Source organism: Ctenopharyngodon idella, chromosome 16, assembly GCF_019924925.1.
Source record: "Ctenopharyngodon idella isolate HZGC_01 chromosome 16, HZGC01, whole genome shotgun sequence".
Classification (NCBI taxonomy): Eukaryota; Metazoa; Chordata; class Actinopteri; order Cypriniformes; family Xenocyprididae; genus Ctenopharyngodon; species Ctenopharyngodon idella.
In genome coordinates this window covers 22,669,129-22,690,652 of record NC_067235.1, presented here as the reverse complement: position 1 = coordinate 22,690,652, position 21,524 = coordinate 22,669,129, and the positions used below count along the sequence as shown (strand labels likewise).

Sequence of the window (21,524 nt, the reverse complement as noted above, 5' to 3'; positions counted from 1 at the left end):
AGCAAAGTTTAAAAATTAATAAAATAATAGTAATAAAAGCATACGGAAATAAAGATCTCTCTCTCTCTCTCTCTCTCTCTCTCTCTCTCTCTATATATATATATATATAGGGGTATAAAAGTCTAACCAACATCGCTAATTCCAAGACAAATACAAAAGTCTCTAAGACGGATAAATGTTCAAGGCTAACCTAAGCAGAGCGATCATTTGCTAACCCTCAAGTGACTACACTTCCCATGATGCCGCGCGCAGCAGCTCCATGTGGATATGTCTGGAGAACGTGCGTGTACATGACATGAGTCTGTAGAGGTATGAAGCGCTGCGCGGACTCCCCTTAATCACACAGCAGACCTTCAAGAGGTGAATGTAAGTTGCCACTCTGTTTCTAACGAACTATTTCTAACTATTTCTTAAAGCTGATATATTTGGTGTTGTTTCAGCTGTTCTGGGTGTGTGTGTGTATGTATGTGTGATCCTGTAGGAGTGGCAAAGCGGTGTGTTGAAGTTCAGATCAGGGCCCTGTTAACTTGAGCTGTAGTGTTTCTACTTCTGCAAACGTCTATGTCCTCCATAACAACCCCCAATGTCATACGTAAAAGAATAACATATAGCTTATTGATCATGCTTAGTTCCGGGCAGATTGGTGTTAGTTCATAAAAACACTTTCAGGAATTTATCCCTAAACTTCTAGTGGATTAAATGTGTTGACACTTTTGTGACTGAGTAAATATCTCTATTCATATAATGTTATGAAGCTAAACATAAAACACAACTTTAATTTATCGGCTAAGATGCTTGGTCTTTTGCTTAGAAGGTTGGAAACATTTTACAGTTGTGTTAAAATATAAAACACTGAAGAAAGTTTAAGGGAATATTCTCATCACTGCAAAAATAATAAACAGATGATTTGTCAAGTTTAGCTGACTGGTTAAAACTAACCTCGTTAATCTTTGGAATTACAGTACTTTGTCTTTAACCTGATCAGTCTGGTGTTTGACAGAGAGCCATGACCCTAACCTGACCAATGGCATGTGTTCATCATGCTCAGCCTGTGTGACTTATGTCTAACTAGAATAGATCATATATAGTCAAGTTTAAAACTTCCAAAAACATTTTAGGTTGCATTACAGTAACCTAAAGCAGAGTCAACATAGTACTTGTTTTTTTTAAAAGTCATATTACATAATGTTTTTATCTTCTTCAAAGTAACTATTTTTTCATAGATTGAAATCAGGATGTTTTTATTGAACAAATTTCCATGTATCCTTGGCACTAGTTAGCTGCATTTAGCGTCATTATCCAGGCGGCTAACTCCTACATACAAAATAATTATTATTAAATAAAATTGTAATAAAAATTATATATATATATATATATATATATATATATATATATATATATATATATAATATATATAGTGGTAGTAAACCGTTCTCACACACACAGACGTAGAGTGAGGGGAGATTTTCTACTAAATCGATCGCAGATGGTTTCATTATCTCGGGTGGATAAAAAAGTATAATAGGATAAAAAATAATAAAAGCAAAAATGTGTCACCAAATATACTTTTTAAATGTCCCACCCAGGTAAAGTCGTGCGTGGGAAGCACGGATATATATATAGTATTTATTTTAAAATTAAAATAATTAAGTAATTCATACTTTTATATTTGTAATTTCCAGCCTTTCATTCAAAAAATCAAAAGGATTTTAAAGTAATGAGAAACAAATTCAAGTGTGACCAAATTTTTAACTGCTACTGTAGATCATTAGCCAGATGTTAAAGGGTTAGTTCACCCAAAAATGAAAATGTCGTTCCACACCCGTAAGACCTTCATTCATCTTCGGAACACAAATTAAGATATTTTTGATGAAGTCCGATGGCTCAGTGAGGCCTCTATTGCCAGCAATGTCACCGAACCTCTCAAGATCCAGAAAGGTACTTAAAACATATTTAAAACAGTTCATGTGAGTACAGTGGTTCTACCTTAATATTATAAAGCGACGAGAGGGTGAGTAATTAATGACATTATTTTCATTTTTGGGTGAACTAACCCTTTAATAGCTTGTGTGTGTAACTTGTTTGACACTGTCCAGGTCCTTTAGGTGGCGCTCTGTAGGTGGGGGAGGTGATGCAGCGGATGTGGGCTCCAGTCACACTGCGGCGTGTGGTCCTGCTGCGCTCTGCGTACCTGGGTCACACCTGGGCTGCACGTGAGCTTCCTGTGACCGTCCAGACCTCACGCTGCTTCAGTTGCACTAATGTCATCAGGACGAAGGAGGGCCTCAAAACGTCCACAGAGGAAGAAACGCCATTAAATCCTCCGCAGAGTCTAGCAGGGACTGAGGGTCTGTATAAGCCTGATACAGGGTCTGAACTTCAGAGTAAGGGTGATGTCGACCCTCTGCAGGACAAATCTATCGGGCTCTTCCAGAGGTTTAAAAAGACGTTTAAACAGTATGGTAAAGTCATGGTGCCTGTGCACATCGTCACGTCCACAGTGTGGTTTGGGAGCTTCTATTATGCTGCAATGAAGTAAGTGACCATCAGCATCCTACACAGAAACACACCATTAGTAAAACTTAACAAGATGACAATTACATTTACAGTGTTATTAAATGAGTGTTTTTAAAGATAAAGTGAATATTAGTTGACAGCAAAGGTAATCTAAATATAGAAAAGAATGGAAATGAGCATGCACTATTAAAATAAATTAAGACATTTAAAAATAATCTGATAACTAATATGGTACCGATATAATGCGCTTCACTACAATTAATGTAACTTTATGAATATGATGTATTTACATATGTAATTGAGCTCATTATGTATGTTGATTGGTTGTCTTGTGGTACTTGATGGGCTAGAAGAGTTCTGAATTGAGTAATCTACATGAATTGAAGTGAGTTTGAACATACAGACTGAGTGCTCAGACCTTAAGGTGAGGCTGGCAGGGAGATGGAGTTTTACCAGATAGGTCTGTCTGAGCTTAAGCAGGACAGACAAGCTTTACCAGCATCATCTGGACAATCAACTACTGCTATACAAACAACACTTTGAGGTTACAAAAGCAAACAATCTCTCTTTTGTAAAGATAAATGAGTGACATGTTAATGTTCTCCGCAGAGGAGTGAATCTGGTCCCGTTTCTGGAGTTTATCGGTTTACCGGATTGGATGGTGGGAATTTTGCGAGATTCCCAGGGTGGCTATGCACTCACAGCCTATGCCATGTATAAGGTATATAAACAGAACTTTATTATATATTTTATTATATAAAAAAACACTTTATTTTAGTGTCATTGTTACATGTTACATGTAGTTACCTTACTAATAACTATAAATTATGCATAATTACATGCAACTAACCCTAAACCAAAACAAACCCTAATCCTAACCCTTCAGTAAGTACATGTAGTTACTTAATATTACTCAGTACTTAAATATATAATTACAGTGTAACAAAGACACCTTAAAATAAAGTGTAACCACAAAATCTAAGATTTTTTTACTTTGATTTAAATGTATATAATATATGAATAATCGTTGTGAATGTGTTTTTATCACTTTGTCTAACTGGTCACAGCTCGCTACTCCTGCCCGATACACCGTTACACTGGGCGGCACATCCCTGTCTGTACAGTACCTCCGCAAACACGGATACCTCTCCACCCCTCCGCCTGTTAAAGGGTACCTGCAAGACAAAATGGAGGAAACCAGGGAACTACTGAGTGAAAAAATGGAGGAGACGAAAGAGAGGTTTTCAGAGAAGATGGAGGAAACCAAAGAAATGCTCTCAGAAAGAATGGAGGAGACTAAAGAGAGATTCTCTGAAACGAAAGACAAATTTTCTGAGAAACTGCAGGAGACGAAAGACAAAATGTCTTTCCGTAAGAAAGCCGACTAGGCTGCATGGCTTGCTGTGGTCGAATCAAGCTGTCAACTAAGGGAAAAGAATAATTTCTAAAAACTAAGCGGATTGAGGAATGTTTCACATGATCAGTAATTACTCACAATGTCACAAAGTGTTTGGTGTTTACTTAAAGGGACAGTTCAACCAAAAATGACTTTTCAACCAAAAAAAATTTTTTTATGTCCATGTAAGGAAACTTAGTGGCATTCAAAACAATTGACTTTCATTGTATTGACAAAAAAATAATTTGTGTTCATATGGGTTTGGAACAACATGAGGGTGAGTAAATGATGACAGAATTTACATTTTTTGGTGAACTATCCCTTTAAGGTATTGAATGTTCGCACACAAGCTCTATTATCATGTCAAATGGTTTCCATACACTTGAATCTACATGTTGAGTCTTCGGAGAGAAACGAACTTGAACTAGCAATAATACTAAATTATTATTACTGAATTAAGCCAAAATCATATTAAGAGCATTTGAGTGAGTTTATTTTAGTTTAATTGTTTTAAGGTAGGAGTACTGAAAATATTTCTATTTGATAACCAAGTGATAATTAACATTGATATCTATATTTAATGATTTTCATTTGTTTTATCATGTACGTGTTTGTATTTGAGTTTGTGTGCATATTACCTACACAGCAGTCTGGACTGTACAATGTCTTGAATTGCACTAGTGTTTATGGAGTATCTGGACTGCTTAAAAAGTCAGTGGGTAATAAAGACAATTAATAACCCACTTTGTTTCTTTTGTGACATTTAAAAATGTTTTTACTTGAATGAAGCTGCTAGTTTTTTAATCTAAACTCAAATCATCTCAATATGCCAATGTTCATTGAGAGAATAATAAAATTGATACGACAACATGTACAGGATATTATTTCAATAAAAGTATTAAGACACACCAGCAACTGGTACTTTTAGTTTATTAGTTTAACTGCAGTTGGACAACAGCAGAAGTACAAGCATAAAAGTTTGACTATAACAGTGATTAGAGCAACATGTTTTGATTACTTTTTCTGAAAAAAAAAAAAAAGCATTACAACACAATGATGTAAATAAAATAAATATGTATGTGCATGTTTATAAAATGTCCACGCACATGAACATACAAAGTAACATGAGCCGGGGGGAAATTTAGAGAGTAAAAGGTCTGATATTGTGTTGCTTTTTAATTCTGAATGTCTGTTATCAGACACTCGATAAGCATCAGAGTAAAACAAGTCTAAAGCTTCAAAAGCATCTCGGTACATTGCTCAAAATGTCGCAACTGCTGTTAGTCAGGTGCTTGTAGTCAAAATGGCATCGCTATGTACATTATCTTCAGGTATATAACTATAGACATGCGAATACAAGCTACTGTACAGTGGAGCACCAGCACATAAATATTTGCAATTTAAAATTTTTTTTTTTTTTGCTCCTATACACCACATACACAAGAATGTCTGAAATACAGTATATAACAAAAATAAGAATGTTAAAACTACATCTCTCATTTGGTTCATTATTAAACTTGCAAATACAGGAAGCACAACACAGGGTGGCATGAAAATCATGTACATGTTGGGATTAAAATGAACACTTGTTTTAAGCAAGACTGTCATATCACAATCCCTCAGCGTTTGTGTCTGTGAGTGGGAGTCTGGCACTGCTAACTAGATTCCATTCGCTGATCTCAATTTATGACTTAGTTTAAGTAAGTTAGAATGGTTTTCTGATTAAAAACTAGTCAAATAAATCCATGTGTATATATGTGCCTTTTGTAGTTGGGGCAGTGTTTAAATAAACTATCTAATCCAGAACAGCATTTTCTTTCTTTCCGTAGCAAGATGTTACTCGATAAAAATCTGTGAAATGCTCTGTAGTTTAGTCTTTTCATAATTAAGCATCTTTCTGATAATGAATTTCCTTGTTCGCCAAAAAAAAAAGAAAAAAAGAAAAAAAAAAAGCACATTTGAACATTAGGCATTTACAAATCCGTTGCCACCATGTTAAAATATTTATATCAACTATAAATTGTTACATTATTAACAATGTCTTTTTTCTGTGGTTTCTACCCATTGGGTAGGATATGTGCATACATACTAACTTTATTTACAGCACCTTACAAATAAAAGAAGATTAAAAAAAAACATTACACAGAAGAAGAAAGCACCATTGGAAGTGAGGCACAGCTAAGGTGGGAACTTTTAGAGTGCAAGTGGGTTCCTACGTCGCTCAAAAACAACACGATCGATAGGCACCGATTCAGCTTGTGAGTAACATGCAAACTCCTTGGACAGTAGAAAACGACACAAAGCTCTTTCTTTGAGATGGAAACAAATTGTGGAGGACAAAGGGAAGCATTTTTACCAGGATGGTGCAAGGATGGATGATGGACAGACAGGCAAAACAAAAAGTGCAGCAGATGAGAAGCAGCATAGCAGCAGCAGCAACAGCGGGAGCAGCAAACTGACTAATGAAACGGACTATTGAAGACAGCCAGTGAAAAGAACAGAGGGAAAGGTAACAGGGAAAGGGCTCTTAAATAGGATACAGTTCTGAATGCAGTGACATTGTGCTCTTGCTTTGCTCTTTGTAGCCTTGTTTAATTTTCCCAGACGGTCTGAGAGGAACATCTCCCGGACTCTGCAAAGTGTTGATGAAGTTGTGAGCTTTTAAAGCATGTGCTTGAAAGACAAGAGCATATATACACCATTCAAACCACTCTAAAATTCTATTGTGAGTTTAGCTGCTGGAATTCTAGAATTAATCTAGCCTTTCTTATGGGACTTTCTGGGATTCTGGATTTTAAAATTATGGGATTATTACATTTAAATTGGCTAGAAATCTAGAAACTAAAAGTGATTCTAGAATTCTAGCCTACAGCCCCATTCAAAAGCAATAAAATCACCACACTTTCACCAGCTTTTTTACTTCATATCAAATTAACACATTTTTGTTTAGCTGAAAATTTTGATTTTGTGAAACATACCTCAAACATATTTAAATTAGTAGCATTTACAGCATTATACAACATTTTAAGTAATTCTGCGTTTTTTCCTCTACTTATTCTGTAAAACTATGCCATTAATTAAAAAACTAATTTAATTTGTTTGAGGTATATTTCATAAAACCACAATGATCAGCTATTAAACAGACATTGTTTTGTGTCATATCTGTCATTTGTTCATTTGCTTTATAGCAAAAAAGCTGGGTGAATGTGGTGATTCCATCATTTTTGCCAAGGTATGTAACTGCTAAGATTCTAAAATTCCAAATCTAGCCCAGTTTGTTGTGGTTCTAGAAAGAGGAGAGTGTTGATCTGTTTAGTCTAGTTTGGAGCACACGGGTCCAGACAGCATTATTTATGTCCACATAGACAAAAAAAATAAAAATAAAAATCCCACCAAGAGCAGAGAAAGAAAAGAATAAAGCCAACCAACACAGACATGAAATAAAAGCATTCAAACACATTTTGATTGGCCAACTCTAACATTCCGAGTACAAATAGAGTAGCTTATAAAGGTGAGTGTGTTGCTTTTGATTTTTTTTTGTTGACCATCATCCCCAGCACAAAAAAAAAAAAAAAAAAAAAAAAAAATCACCAAGGCCTATTCACAAGTCCATCTGTCCTTGACAGACTCAGTGGTGACTAAAAACAGGGGCTCAGTCTTCAGTCTCCTTATTAAAGGGATGTGTGTGCACTAACTGGTAAGAGAGTCTTTGGGCTTTCTTCGAGATTTTCTCTACCTCTGCACCAGATTCTTGGTCAGAGCAACATCCTCTATCTCGGCCTAAATGATTGTTATCAATTACACCCAAGCTTAAATTGAATGCAGAGAGCCGCTCTGAGTACAGATCTTGGATTTCCTGACTGTATGTCTACGTGGCAAATAAGAGGAACACATATGGACAGGAAGAGAGTTCAGTGTTTAGGACTGGTGCGCGCTGGAGCTGGTGTCAGGGTCGGGTTCACTCAGATTGGTGACAGAGTGAGAGCAAAGGCAACAGGACAGAGGATTGCTGGGTAAAAATAGGTATTTTCAAAAATGCCCATCACATTAGCCCTTAACTTTACCACATTTTTAAACCTGATTATTTCTTGTTGGGGACTAGATAATACAACACGCAAAACAGGTTTTTTTTTTTTTTAATCCTTCGACCACATTGGCATTTTGATTAGAAGATTATGCCAATGAATGTCTATGTTCTGGTATTGTCTGTAAGAGGTAAAAACCCAAACAAAAAGTGTGGAAAATGTTATCAGGTAGTGACTCAAGATCAAATAAAATGCACTACAATAGAGAACTGGATTATTTTATAGGTTCATTCGGTGCAAAGAGCATGAAATGGTGACCTTAAAATTGTAAAGATGCTATTTTCTTGACAGACTCTAATGAGGAAAGAAAATCCCATAAAATATCATAATCAAATCTCATATATATATATATATATATATATATATACATATATATATATATATATATATATATATATACACACACACAGAGAGACAGATGTATTATTATTATTATTTATAATTATTATAGTTTCATTGGAGTCTATAGAGAAAATACCATTAAGAGTTTATTATTTCTGTCTATATATGAATTTTATAATAAATATATGATAATAACAAAAAAGAGTTGATGAGAAAAAGGTTGGAGAACCTCTTTAGAATAAGCGACAATCTCATAACATGTCAAAACCTGTTCGGATCTCTAAGTAAAGTGAGTTTCTTTTTAGGCAAAATGTCAACCGTGCCACCAGCCAACTGACCTCAGATCAGCTGGAGTCTGTGAAAGCGGCTGAACATGTCAGTGGTGAGGATAGATGAGAGTAGAGCAGACTCTCTGTATTCTGTGCCTCTTTTAGATCAAGGTTATTTTAGGCTGGATCAGAGATTTTTCTTGTGCTGAGACAGACAAGATCACTTCCCTTTCGGTAGAAAGCTCGCACTGAAGCATATGATAGGATCTACATGAAAACGACAGTACAAACAGTAAACACATACATCACCCCCCCACTACCCCATTCGCAAATTTCTCTGATTAACCTCAACAATAGTGCAAAAGTTCAGAAAAGGTTTTCAATTTAAATGTATAACAAGTCTTTAAGACAGTCAACGCCCATGACACCTTTCGCATAAACCTTGGCACTAGGATTTGGATTTTCACCCTTTTTCGCATTTGTTTTGTTCATGCTGCACAGATCTCGGTCTTTAAATAAAAAAAAAAAAAGAAAAGAAAAAGAAATTACTATCCACACAGCTAGTATGTCACGTGTGGGTTGGGCAGGAGGGGGCGTTCAAGGGGGATTCAACGATAAAACCAACAAGAATAACAACAACAAAAAGCCTGTCTTGTGTGCGAATTACTTTTTCTAAATTTGTCGGCTATACACAAGTAATACAGAGCAATAAAGGTGGAGACTCCAGGCAGTGCATAAACCCCAGTTTTAGCGTAGCTGGTCTGACAGAAAACGAATGAAATGTTTTCTTTTGTAAGCTCAGCTCCATATTCTTATTTTTTTTTTTAAACACATGGTTTCGCTTTTGTTGCGAAGACACATTAAGCGCTGTTGTGCACGGGAGTGTCAAGAGGGAGAACCTGTTCCCTTTATGGGTGGAGAGTGATTGCGATCGGCCAATCGTGTGCTAGCCCCACCCCCTCACACTAGCTCCTCCCTTTGTGGGTCTTTGCTTAGCGCTATTGTGCTCTCTGGGCTGTTTAAATCTGTCTGGCCCCTGGGCGGAGTCTGCACAGTGACAGGGACGGGCGGGTTATTGCTGTGCTGGTGGAGGTAAAGTACGATGCCCGAATGCTGCCCAATTACTTGACTATAAGCAGGCGGAGGGCCCTCCATGCGTCCATGGGTACTGGAGCTGGTGGCGCTGATCCCAGAGTTGCTACTGGGAGGTCGCGGCCCACCGCCACCCCCTGAACTGTGCATGTCAATGAGGTCGCTGTCGAAGATGGTCCGGTTGGGCGGGGCACGTACGGACTCTCTGTTGAGCTCGAGCTGCTGTTCGGGATCTCTCAGCTGCAGTGTGCAGGGGCCCTGATACGGCGGCGGCTCCTCTCCGTCTGACAGCGAGATGGTGGGTGGCAGATCGATCTCGTGCTGCAGGTATGGGTAGGTAGGCTGGAAACGTCTGAAGCGGTTGTGCTGCATGAAAGTGGGAGCGGTGAAACGGTCCCTTGGCTGAGGAGCGTAAACCACCTGTAGACGAGAAGAGAGAGAATGCAAGAACTAAAATGAAAATCTGCCATCTTGGCTTTAAAGTCATGAAATGAGTAATTAAAAATTAGACATTAGCAAATACTATTATCCAAAGCTCGAGGGCACAATGGTAGTAGTAGCTCATGGATCATCCCTTGTGGGGTTTGAACCCAGAACCTTTTAATTACCAGCCCAGGTATTTTACCACTTGGGTATAAGTCAATACATTCAATATTATTTACTTATACTTTTCATGAGTTTTTGATAGCTGTCTGTTCCAAGGAAAACACTGATTCAACAATTTGTTTGTATCATCCCTGTGTGGCATTTTATAAGGCTTTTGCATTTTACATGGTTAACGTTAAACTACTGGTGCATAAAAATAAAATAAAATAAAATAAAATAAAATAAAATAAAATAAAATGAAATATTTAGAATGAATTTTGCAAAATAAACTGCATGTATGGTCAAAGAAAAACAAAAACACACTTATATACCATTTAAAAAACATACATATCCAAATCCAAACTGTAAGAAATGATAATAATATAAATAAAAAAATATATAAATAATGATGCTATTTTCTTGATTATATATATATATATATATATATATATATATATATATACTTACTATTACAATTGTATATTGTAAAATAATTAATTTGTATATTTATTTATATAAAAAGCAAATAAAATCTTGATACATTTTTAAGCTATATCACCCAGCCCCATACCACATAAAAGACAAAGAAAGAGAGAAAGAGTCTAGATGACTAAGTAGAACATCGAAATAAATCTATTTTTACAGCAAAAAAAGTGTTCATTCAGAAGAATAATGGTATTCTACTCATGCCACATCCACACAGATAAATAATGACTCTACCATTTCCATATAAACTCACCAGAGCCCCAAACTTAAACAGTCCCCAGTCCAGACATTAGTATGCTAATATGCAGCTGATAAAATATCCTCATATGAGTGAAATCTGCATGTCAGTTAGCCAATAAGATCAGCCTCATTACTGCAGGGGCCACGTTTACATTAGCGAGTTTGAGGCTGATGGGAGGCAATTTACGCAGATAGACCCTGAGTGTCTGGTCTCTCAGACGACCGTCTAGACGCTGCCAGAGGAGGGTGAGAGATTAATGAACTGCTGAGAGGCTGCATCCCGGTGAGAGAGACACCCTCCCCACACCACCACACACAAACAATGAATATATATGCATGTATTCTCTCCACACACGGTATTTTAAGTGCTATCACACACAGACACAGTCTCAGAGACTATCCTCCCTCACATACGCCTACACTGAGAGGCACAGGCACACACAGGCATTGACAACATACACTTGAGGAGACTTCACTGCTTGTTACAGGCAGACATGCCATTTATACAAGGAGAACAACAACCCTTGAAACAAGCTCCTTAGAGTATAGGGCCAAAAAACACACACACAAACACTCAGCTTACCTCAGATGCTCCTTGTCTCAGCCCATTATCTGATGGCCACAAAGAACCCTCCTACAAACAAGAATGAAAAATACACAGATGTAATATTCTGAATTACTTGAATTTTAAGATAGCAGTCTAACATAGATATATAATAATATTGATACTGAAATATTAATACATAATTAATAACTAGTCAATATTATTTTGTTAACAACTGATCATTGATTAAAGAGGAACATTTAAAATCAATGTCTAATAATAGTTCAACCATGGACATAAATGAATATATCAGAAAAACTCCAAAATCATTGACCTAAATTACATTAAAATATAAATAAAAATAAATTAATAATTAATAAAATTCATTTTAAAAAATACACAACACCCTTAGCAACCACTCTTAGCAGCGTAAACTGTTTGTTCTCAATTGTTATTGTTCATTGAAGCTTACTGTATTATGTAGAAGAGTATTGTGAGAAAGAGATTGAGTGAGCGAGTTTATTACCTGCATTCAGATTTAGCGTTTTCCTTCAGGTCAGTCCTATGTTCATAATAAAAAATATTTTTAAATGTTCGATGTATTATCTTGTCCTTTTAACAGTTAAGGGGTTTTCCCGTGACTGACAGCACTAGTCACAGCATTTGCCAGTTGCGTCTTGTTCCGTGTTCACTACAATTCAGTCTTTTCAATATAAAAGTCTTCACTACTGACTGACACACTCATAAAGACAGTCTTTGCCGCCATCTAATGGCGTAATAATGTAACTTCTGTTGCTGTTCACGGTCAGGGACTATTTTTTCTGGCGGAAGGAAGGCTTTTAGTGATTCTACTTTATGAAAGTTGAATTGATACATATTTTTTGGCTTTAATATTTGTATTATGTGGTAACCATTTTATAAAAGCAATAAGGTACTCGAGGCTAGTGCTGTATCGTGAATAAGTATACCCCTTCAGCCGTGACTTATTCACGATACAGCACAGCCTCGAGTACCTTATTGCTTATTTAAATTGCACAGATGACATTTAAAAACAAACAAAAAAATTAAACCCTTTGTTAAACCCTAATTATATTTTATATAAAGCCAATTAATTACATTCTAATAATGCTCTGTGTCTATATCCATATTTAAATTTCATGTATGACATTTAAAAAATTAAAATAAATAAATACAACAAAAACCATATCTTAAACCCTAATTATATCCATTTTAAAAATGCAAAAGAAGTAGAAAAGTAGAATAAATCAGACAGACCCCATTTGTTTAAATTCTAATAATGCTCTGTGCCCATATAGCCATTCTAATTAAAAAACCTAAACAAAACCAGAGAGTAACATTCTCCCAGACATCACTTCTTGCCTCCCTCGCTGGCTTCCCTCCCCCTCACATTCCCTCATGAATGAAAATGAAAAGTCCTAGTCATTTAGCAGTCTCTCCCGGGTGCTGCAGTGGGCTGCGCGTGTCTATTTGACTGGCGTCTAGACAGAACTGCTGAATGTAATCAACATGCCCTGGTCTCAGAGGGACACTGCCATTGTGTCTCTTCCAAAACACACTGCCTTTTCTGAAGGAGTAATATGTCGCATTTTAATTACATGTAGTGAATCTGTAATATATCCCTATGCAGAGTTCAGTTTTCCATGAAAATTCTCAGTCTAGTTGCCCACTGCATGAACAACTCACACCTCAAGCACTCCATAGGATGTGCACTAACCTCTAGATATACAATGCTTAATATTTCTAATGTAAACAATTAATTTCCTGCTGTCTGTCTGGTTACAAACTGCGCAAATGTACTGAAAATCATCCCTCGGGTGAGATGAGACACCCCCCCACACACACACGCACTGCTCTCTCTCATCAGCTCAGTGTACTGCTGCAAGTTATTTTGGATTAGACACAAAAGAAGACCTTTCCAGAAGTAAACATCACACACACACACACACACACACACACACACACACACACACACACACACACACACACACACACACACACACACACCACTCAAGAGACTTTTAGGCCCTGCTGTTTTCTTCTTTTCTAAGATATAAGCTCACCCGCATAATATATACCAAACAAGGCTTAGAGATGACACAGCAGGTGAAAAATACATCTATTCAGTATTAGAAATTGATGTTTCATGGCTCAGCCTGGAACACATGTCAAGGAGCTATGATGTTTATTATTTAAGACATGATATAAGATGGTGCTTGTTGTTCTACAAGATTAGATGATCCTTATGAGCTTTACTGCTCTTGGACACCTGAACTCACTTCATAGTCCCTTTGTGAAGTCTCAGCCCTTCCAAAAACTGTTGAAAACTCATTTAATTTCTCTATGCTACTCTCAAATCTTTGTAACAATCCCTTTTTATTCTGCTGGTGATTTACTTAAATATTCTGCTCATTTTTTTTTTTTGGTTTTCATGCTACACTGCCATTTGCTTATTTACATTTCATATTGTTCCCACGCCATTGTTCCCATGTGATTTGTCTGTTTCTTGTAATTAATTGCTCATCATGCTCTTGTTAGATTTAGAAAGCCCTATTTAGATTCAGAGAAGAGACAGGAAATTAGTGGTGGCTTATGTGTTCCATATGAACTTCTAGGCCATGCCTCTTACGCACAATTTTAGTTGATTCCTGTCCATGGCTCATCTAAATATTTGAGGAATGTTGACAAAATGTTTCCGAATGTGACAGGGTCTTACCGTCTGCAGAGAGAGATCCTGACTCTGTGCCTGACTTGCCCGGCTCAGGAACGACCACGTGGTGAGTTTGTAGTGGTTGAGCAGGCACACAACCACTACGACCATCACAGTCATCACGACGATTATGATCACGATCTGCACAAACTCCAGTTCAGCTGCAACATAAAAAGACAAAAAGAGCTTAGAACAGTGCAGAATGAAAAAACAACAACATCTGATTTACGATCAGGAAATCTATTTAAAAAAAAATAGTTTAGTCTCATTTTGACCAAAAGATGGCAGCAGAGTCAAATCAACATCCATGACGACTACAGTCTCCCAAATTGGTGATATCATCTGGCAAAAAAAAAAAAGGTGAGAGCCATTTTGGTTTGACATGGACAACAAGAATAAACAGTTCACTAGGATAGTTCACTGGATTAAAGCAAGATCACTAGTACAGCAAGTACAAGTACAGCTGCTGTGAAATTAGTTGAAAGATAAGCTCTAGAAATTGGATAAAGCATTTATTTTCTTGTTCATCATTTTTAATTGCATTACATATTCATTCACTTAGCATAAGCAATTTTTTCTCAAATAATATCACTATATATTTCAAAGCCGGTAACTTGTTAAAGGGTTAGTTTACCCAAAAATGAAAAAATTGTCATCAATTACTCACCCTTGTTTGGTTCCAAACCCGTAAGGCTTTCGTTCATTTTTGAAACACATATGAAGATATTTTTAATGAAATCTGAGCGATTTCTGTCCCTCCATTGACATTCTATGCAACTACCACTTTGACGCTTAAAAAAAGTTCATAAAGAAATCATAAAACTAATCCATATGAATCGAGCGGTTTAATCCAAATTTTCTCAAGAGACACGATCACTTTATATCATGAACAGACTGAATTTAGACTTTCATTCACATATAAACATTGATCTATTCTTCATATAAAGCGATTGTGTCTCTTCAGAAAATTTGGACTAAACCGCTCAATACATATAGATTAGTTTTATGATCTCTTTATGGACTTTAAAATGTCAAAGTGGTAGTTGCATAGACTGTCAATGGAGGAACAGAAATCCCTCAGATTTCATTAAAAATATCTTATTTCTTTCCGAAGATGAGCAAAAGTCTTAGGTCTTTGGAACGACATGAGGGTGAGTAAATGACAGAATTTTTATTTTTGGGTGAACTAACCCTTTAACTAGTCACTTAAAGTTCTTTAAGTAATATTTCACTCATAAATGAACATTTTATCATTATTTATGCACCCTTATGTCCTTCAAGTGCTGTTACTTTCCCCTTGGAACACAAAAGAGAATTCTGAGGAATCTTTATGCAGCTTAATTTAATATTTTGACAGCTCATCCTGCATCACAGGCACCATATTTAATTAGAGGGTAAATAATAGCTACATTTTCTGTCTGTTTCTCATTTAAATCTACCACTAGGCTTCAGAAGACTTGGAATATAGTGCACAAGTTATATGAAATTCTTTTAAAACATGCTTTTGTAGTGCTTTTGAGATCTTGAGCAGTGTGGTTTATGAAGGTTTATGAATTGTCATATAGGAAAAAAAAGCTTCTTACATAGATAGTTCACACACACACACACACACACACACACACACACACACACACACAAAATAAAATTCTGTCATCATTTATGCCTCTCACCTCATTCCAAACCTGTATGACATTGTCTTCAACAACTTTCGACCCCTTTGACTTTCATTGTATGGATGAAAAAAAAGAACCTAATATTTTTCCAAAACATCTTCTTTTGGAGTTCCACAGAAGAGAGAGGTATGGAACGACATGAGGTTGAGTAAATAATGACAATTTTCATTTTTGTGTGAACTATCCCTTTAAAGATTCTTTCAAATTCTCTTTTTATGTTCCATGAAAAAACTAACAGTATACAGATTTAGAATGACATTAGGGTGAGCAAATAAATAAAAAGTTCACCCAAAAAGTTTCTGTCATTAAATAATCAGAGAAGCTTTTTTCCAATATCCTGGCTTGCAAGAATCAAAGTGATGAAGGTAAACAGCTTGATCGATGTTTCTGAAAATGTGTTCTTTTTGAACATGAAGAACACCCTGCTGGACTCACACTTGCTCTCTCAGTCAAGACCAAGACTCTTTCTCAGATGAAAACGCTTTTGGAGTTCACAGGCTTTTCAGACAACAAAAATGAGCTCTCCACCAACTGCGCTGAGGGACCGTTCTGGAACCTCGTACAGTCGAGTAAACCGAATGGAGAGGCTGAAAGTGAGAGTGTCACGAAGAGAGAATGAAAGAGTGAGTTGTTGCCTGCAGTGCAGTACTGCGGGATACTGGCACTCACACATCAAAAGAAACAAACACTTCTCTCCTAATTTAGGGCATAAGAGGAGGAAGCAAAAGAGGGAGAGAGAGAGAGAGCAGAGAGGAGGACATAGAAACCAGCCAGGCAAGACAGACAAAGGAAGTGACAATCAGACAGGAGGGCAGATAAGACAGAGAGAATGAGACACAGATCAGAATACTGGTAAGAACAAATAAGACTACAAACACAAACCTATCAGACGGGAACTGAATCAATACAACACAAAATCACAGCAGGCTTCAAACTAGTCCATGAACGCTGAGCTGTTCCCTTGACTTTAGATCAAAAACACAGGCAATAAAGGCAAGTCTTTTTAAATGTACAGTGGGGATTTGGCATTGAAATTCTTCAAAATCTAATTTAACCTGGAAATAAACGGTTTTAGGATGTATTTAAAATGTCATGACGTAAAATTAATAATAATAATAAAAAAATCTGCAGTAATTCTAGGTCACTAATTTAATGAGCATATTTGTGACTGACCATGCAAACTTGTTTGTACAAAAGGTCAGATTGTTTTGCTTTCACAGAAGTACTGACTCAAATCACATAAATCGTACAAAAATTTCAATTACATTTTTTATTATCCAGATGAAAACATTTATAATGAAAAAATAATTCTAACAAAAAACTATTACATTTGAAAATGCAAAGCAGAAGCACTGTGCTTTCGGACCCCACTGTGCTTAACATGCTCAGATCAATTTCACAGACTTTGTCTCAGTTAACTCTAACAAACAACCCCCCAGAACACCCTAGCAACCACCTAGCACACCCTAGCAACCAACTAGAACACCTTAGCAACACATAGCAATGTACGAACCATTTTAAACCCTTTATAATCTTATAGCAACACCCTGACAACCACCCTAGCATTGCAGTGGTGAATTATCATGGGCGAGCACCACCCAGATCTTCTGAATAAAATTGTAATATAAATAAACAAATAAATAAATAAAAGCAACAACTTAGCAATGCCCTTGAAACCACCTAGAACACCTTAGCAAACAATGTAAAAAAAAACATTGAGAACACCTTAGAAACTGCATAGCAACACCCTGATAACCATCCTTAGCATTGTGGTGGGGAGTTTAACATGGGCAAGTACCACACTGTAAACCCTAACAATCAAAATAATTAATTGGTTTGAGTAGGAAAAACTTAAATTAAACAAATTAGTTCAGTCAAATGAACTTTTATTAGTATTTAGCACTTTCTTTTTCTTTTGAGTTCACAGAACTGACATATTTTAAGTAAATTGAACTGTTGCATTGTTTTGAGTATTGTGAAGTAATTTCTTTTAATTTAGACAAACTTAAGTTCAACTGAAACTGGGCTGGGATTTCTATCTTCCAGCATGCTTTGCCCATGACACTCGAAAGGGAGTAAATGCTAAAATTAAGTGTCATATAATGTTTTTTGTGTAAGATTAATGTTAAATTGGAGATTTAGTAGTGATTAATGTTTTGTTATGCTAATGTAGAAGAGTTTCTGTTAATGTGGGTTTTTGGAGAGTTACTATCATGGTGACAAGTGGTGCATGTGGCTTGGTTTGAGAGCAGGTATGTTAAATGTTTTATATTGCTGTACTCATTCAGCAAGTGCTATACCATGCTATTGCTAACATGTTAGCAAATTAACATTTCTGAATTAGCTTGTTATAGCTAGCTAAGTTTCCACTAATAAAAATGTTTATGTTGAGATTACATGATAATTTTAAGTTAAATGTTTGAATTAGTTTACTCAAATATTTTGATATAAGAACAATTCAAATGTATGAGTACAAAATAAAAAAAAGTTCTGCTTACTTAAACTTTGAATATCTTAACTTAAAAATTTTGATGTAACCAATTGAGTTTTGCCAACTTATTCAGGTTTACAGTGCACCCAGATTTGCTTAAAAAAATTTAATACAATGTATTAATTAATTAGTTAAAAAACTGACAACATACACTCCAGATTCCACTCTTAGAAATGCTCTGTGATTATTTGCCCAGCTAAATAATATAGCTTAAGCTGAGAGCTTTTGGAACACGATAGTTGATTTCTAGCTGGTCTAAGCTGTCAGTAGACATTTTTGGACCAGCAACATGCCAGCTATTGGTGATTAAGCTGGTTTTTGGAACATGGTAGATTGTTAACCAAATAAAGACCCGCTTACATCAGCTAATGACCAGCTTAGACCAGCTAGAAAAACCTGCAACCATGTAAATTCAGTAACACCCAAATCCAGACAAGACACTCCAGTCTAAGTAAAACAAAAACTCTACAAAGATCCAAATCCAGTCTGAATCAATACATTTAAACGGTCTTGTGCTAATAACTGTAAATCAAAACATTTAAAACCGAATTCGGAGCTGTTCTTTGATTGTTACTATGTCCTGTCCAATTCTCCCACTGACACATTCTCTGTCCTATTTAACACTGACCTCTTATGCCAATCACAGAGAGACAGAACGAGAGCGTGAACAAATGAGAGTGGGTCTGGGTATCACAGACTGCAGATTAGCCATACACAGACTGAGTTTCTCTCTGCAGACCACAGAGAGAGGATCAAAATCCATCAGGCCGTTCTGTCACCAGGCAGAGCAGACAGAAAGCGCTAGACCAGACGAGAGTGAGAGGGAGAGAGAGTGTGTGTGGGTGATGAGGAGAAGAGGGGGGGCGAGAGAGACAGAGAAAGAAGGTGTGTGTGAGAGGCAGACGAAGAGAATAGAGATTTGTAGATGGAGAGAAGCAAAGTGTTTCTTGAAGGTGACATATTCAGTGGAGTAGATGGAGGTCACATCCGTAGGTGTCATTACTTCCTGTCCTGACTACTTTATAAAATAGCTATGACAAGGATGTGTCTAATACGGAGACATCTCCAATTGTCAAGCAGATGTTTTCATATTTGAAGTGTTATAATCAGTGGCTGTGAATAGTTGAGCTCCAGTCTATCATTTTTCAATGGCTGGATATTGATTCAGTGAAATCGCAGAACAAAATACAAATAAATGTCATCACTTCTGATATACATCCACTGACTTCTAATATACATCCACTGAGTCCTGCTGCAACTTGGGTTTATATATAAAAAAAAAAAAGGGACAATAAATCGATTCATCTCGATTTGTGGATCGGTTCTGAGATTTTCCGAATGCATCGCGATTCTCTCTTGAATCGATTCGGAGCTTAGTTTTTAACAGCAGATGGCGCTCTAGGCTAGTTTTTAACCGCACGCTAAAATGCTCAAGAAGAAGAGAGTGCTCGTGCGTTCGGCTATGTACTTACACCTCAGAATGCTTTTATGACACGAGATTAACGTAAACAGCCCACTACAAACACCCTTGTAATTCGCTTCAACCTTTTTGAATTTTATTAATGATTTTTTTTTTATAAGGTTTAAGTAGTGTGTGTAAGGAATTGGAAGCAAGCAGAGTACAGGTGTTTGTAAAGCACGCAGTGCCATCTGCTGTTAAAAACCAAGCTCAGAATCGATTCGAGAGAGAATCGTGATGCATTTGGAAAATCTCAAAATCGATCCAGAATAATTTCTTGATTCACAATTCAACGATTTATTGTCCCAGCCCTAATAAAAAAAATAATGGATTATTGTTTTCTTTCTGCTTTTTGAAACAACGCTAACAAAAAAGACTGCACCAATAAAAACATAATATACAATATGAATATTTTATTAATAATACTTTTATTATTATTATTATTATTAAAATATTTCTAATTAATATTACGGTTTTATTTTTGCATTCTAATGATTTTTTATAGTATCATGATAATTTGCTAGCAATTTGTTTAGCAATAATTCAGTATTTTTGTTAGTACTGCATAATAATAATAATAATGATAACAATATTATCAATAATAATAATTTCAATAATAACTTTTTTCTTCTTTGTTTCAGGCTGTCTAACTATCAAACACTTGTCAAGTTACATGTTGCTCACTTGAGAATTAATAAATGTAAAAAGCATTGATGCAAACAATGTTTCACTTTAGCTGCGAACACTCTTTCCTTTTGAACACACAGTGTTTAAATGAGTTGTCGAGTGCTATTCTTTAGAGACCACCAAATTTGATCAGCAGACATGAAATTAAAGAACACAAACTGAATAAGTAGAAAAGTGTAAATATTGGTCAAAAATTTCACTTAATCTCAATTATTGGCTTATGTCTACTTTTACTTGTAGGCAAAACTGATTTCTCACTCAACTCACTTTGTAATGATAACAAGGGATGGGTCAGGTGGTTAACAAGTCTTCCAACAACTAGGTTTACTAGTAAATTTAACAGCAGTGGTGCATTAAAGAGAAAACACAATTCTCAAATAGTTGAGAGATGCATTTATCGTTCATAGGAGTGAACTACACAATTGTCTTGTAACACTCTAAAGATTTGCAGGAGGTGTGTGTATATGTGTGAGTGTGTGTGTGTGTGTGTGTGTGTGTGAGAGTGTGTGTGAGTGAGAGAGAGAGAGAGAGAGAGAGAGAGAGAGAGAGAGAGAGAGAGAGAGAGAGACAATACTCATGTTCACCTGAACCCCCTACTAATCTAACATTCAGAGGTGTGTGTGTGTTTGTGTGTATGTGAATGTAGCCAGATCTGTCTAGATGCTTTATGCTACAAACACACACTAATTCTAAATAATTAACACTGTCACACATAATACCAAGTGCCACACACACACACACACACACACACACAAGTACACAGATCCTCCAGACGGTCTGGGAGATGGGCACTGCGCTTCAGACGCTGCATCATGCCAAGCTAGTGCCGAATAACAGGAACAGGTGTGCTTACCTGAGGTCAAACCCTGCCCGCTGTGTACATACAGTACAGGACACAACCATATCAGTGTGTCACCACCCAACAACAAA

General features: G+C 36.4%; 2 protein-coding genes across 4 annotated transcripts in view; one reads left to right on the top strand and one right to left on the bottom strand.

Moving 5' to 3' along the window:
- Nucleotides 1-201: 201 nt before the first annotated feature.
- fam210ab (family with sequence similarity 210 member Ab) lies at nt 202-4,824 on the top strand. Of its 2 annotated transcripts, none has more exons than XM_051866650.1 (4): nt 202-366; nt 2,097-2,535; nt 3,127-3,238; nt 3,585-4,824. In XM_051866650.1, the coding sequence occupies exons 2-4, from the start codon at nt 2,132-2,134 to the stop codon at nt 3,903-3,905; spliced, it is 837 nt and encodes a 278-aa protein (XP_051722610.1). In that variant the 5' UTR covers nt 202-366; nt 2,097-2,131; the 3' UTR covers nt 3,906-4,824. The 2 variants fall into 2 exon arrangements, with proteins under 2 accessions (XP_051722610.1, XP_051722611.1); XM_051866651.1 differs by lacking the exon at nt 202-366 and adding an exon at nt 1,411-1,938.
- Nucleotides 4,825-4,826: 2 nt separating this feature from the next.
- ldlrad4b (low density lipoprotein receptor class A domain containing 4b) overlaps nt 4,827-21,524 on the bottom strand; it is a 60,498-nt gene continuing 43,800 nt past the window's right edge. For both annotated transcript variants that reach the window (XM_051866648.1, XM_051866649.1), the window contains 3 exons: nt 14,291-14,445; nt 11,596-11,646; nt 4,827-10,121 (listed from right to left, as the gene is read on the bottom strand). In XM_051866648.1, the coding sequence (XP_051722608.1) occupies nt 9,570-10,121; nt 11,596-11,646; nt 14,291-14,445 (758 nt within the window). In that variant the 3' untranslated portion in view covers nt 4,827-9,569. The remainder of the gene's footprint in view (nt 10,122-11,595; nt 11,647-14,290; nt 14,446-21,524) is intronic.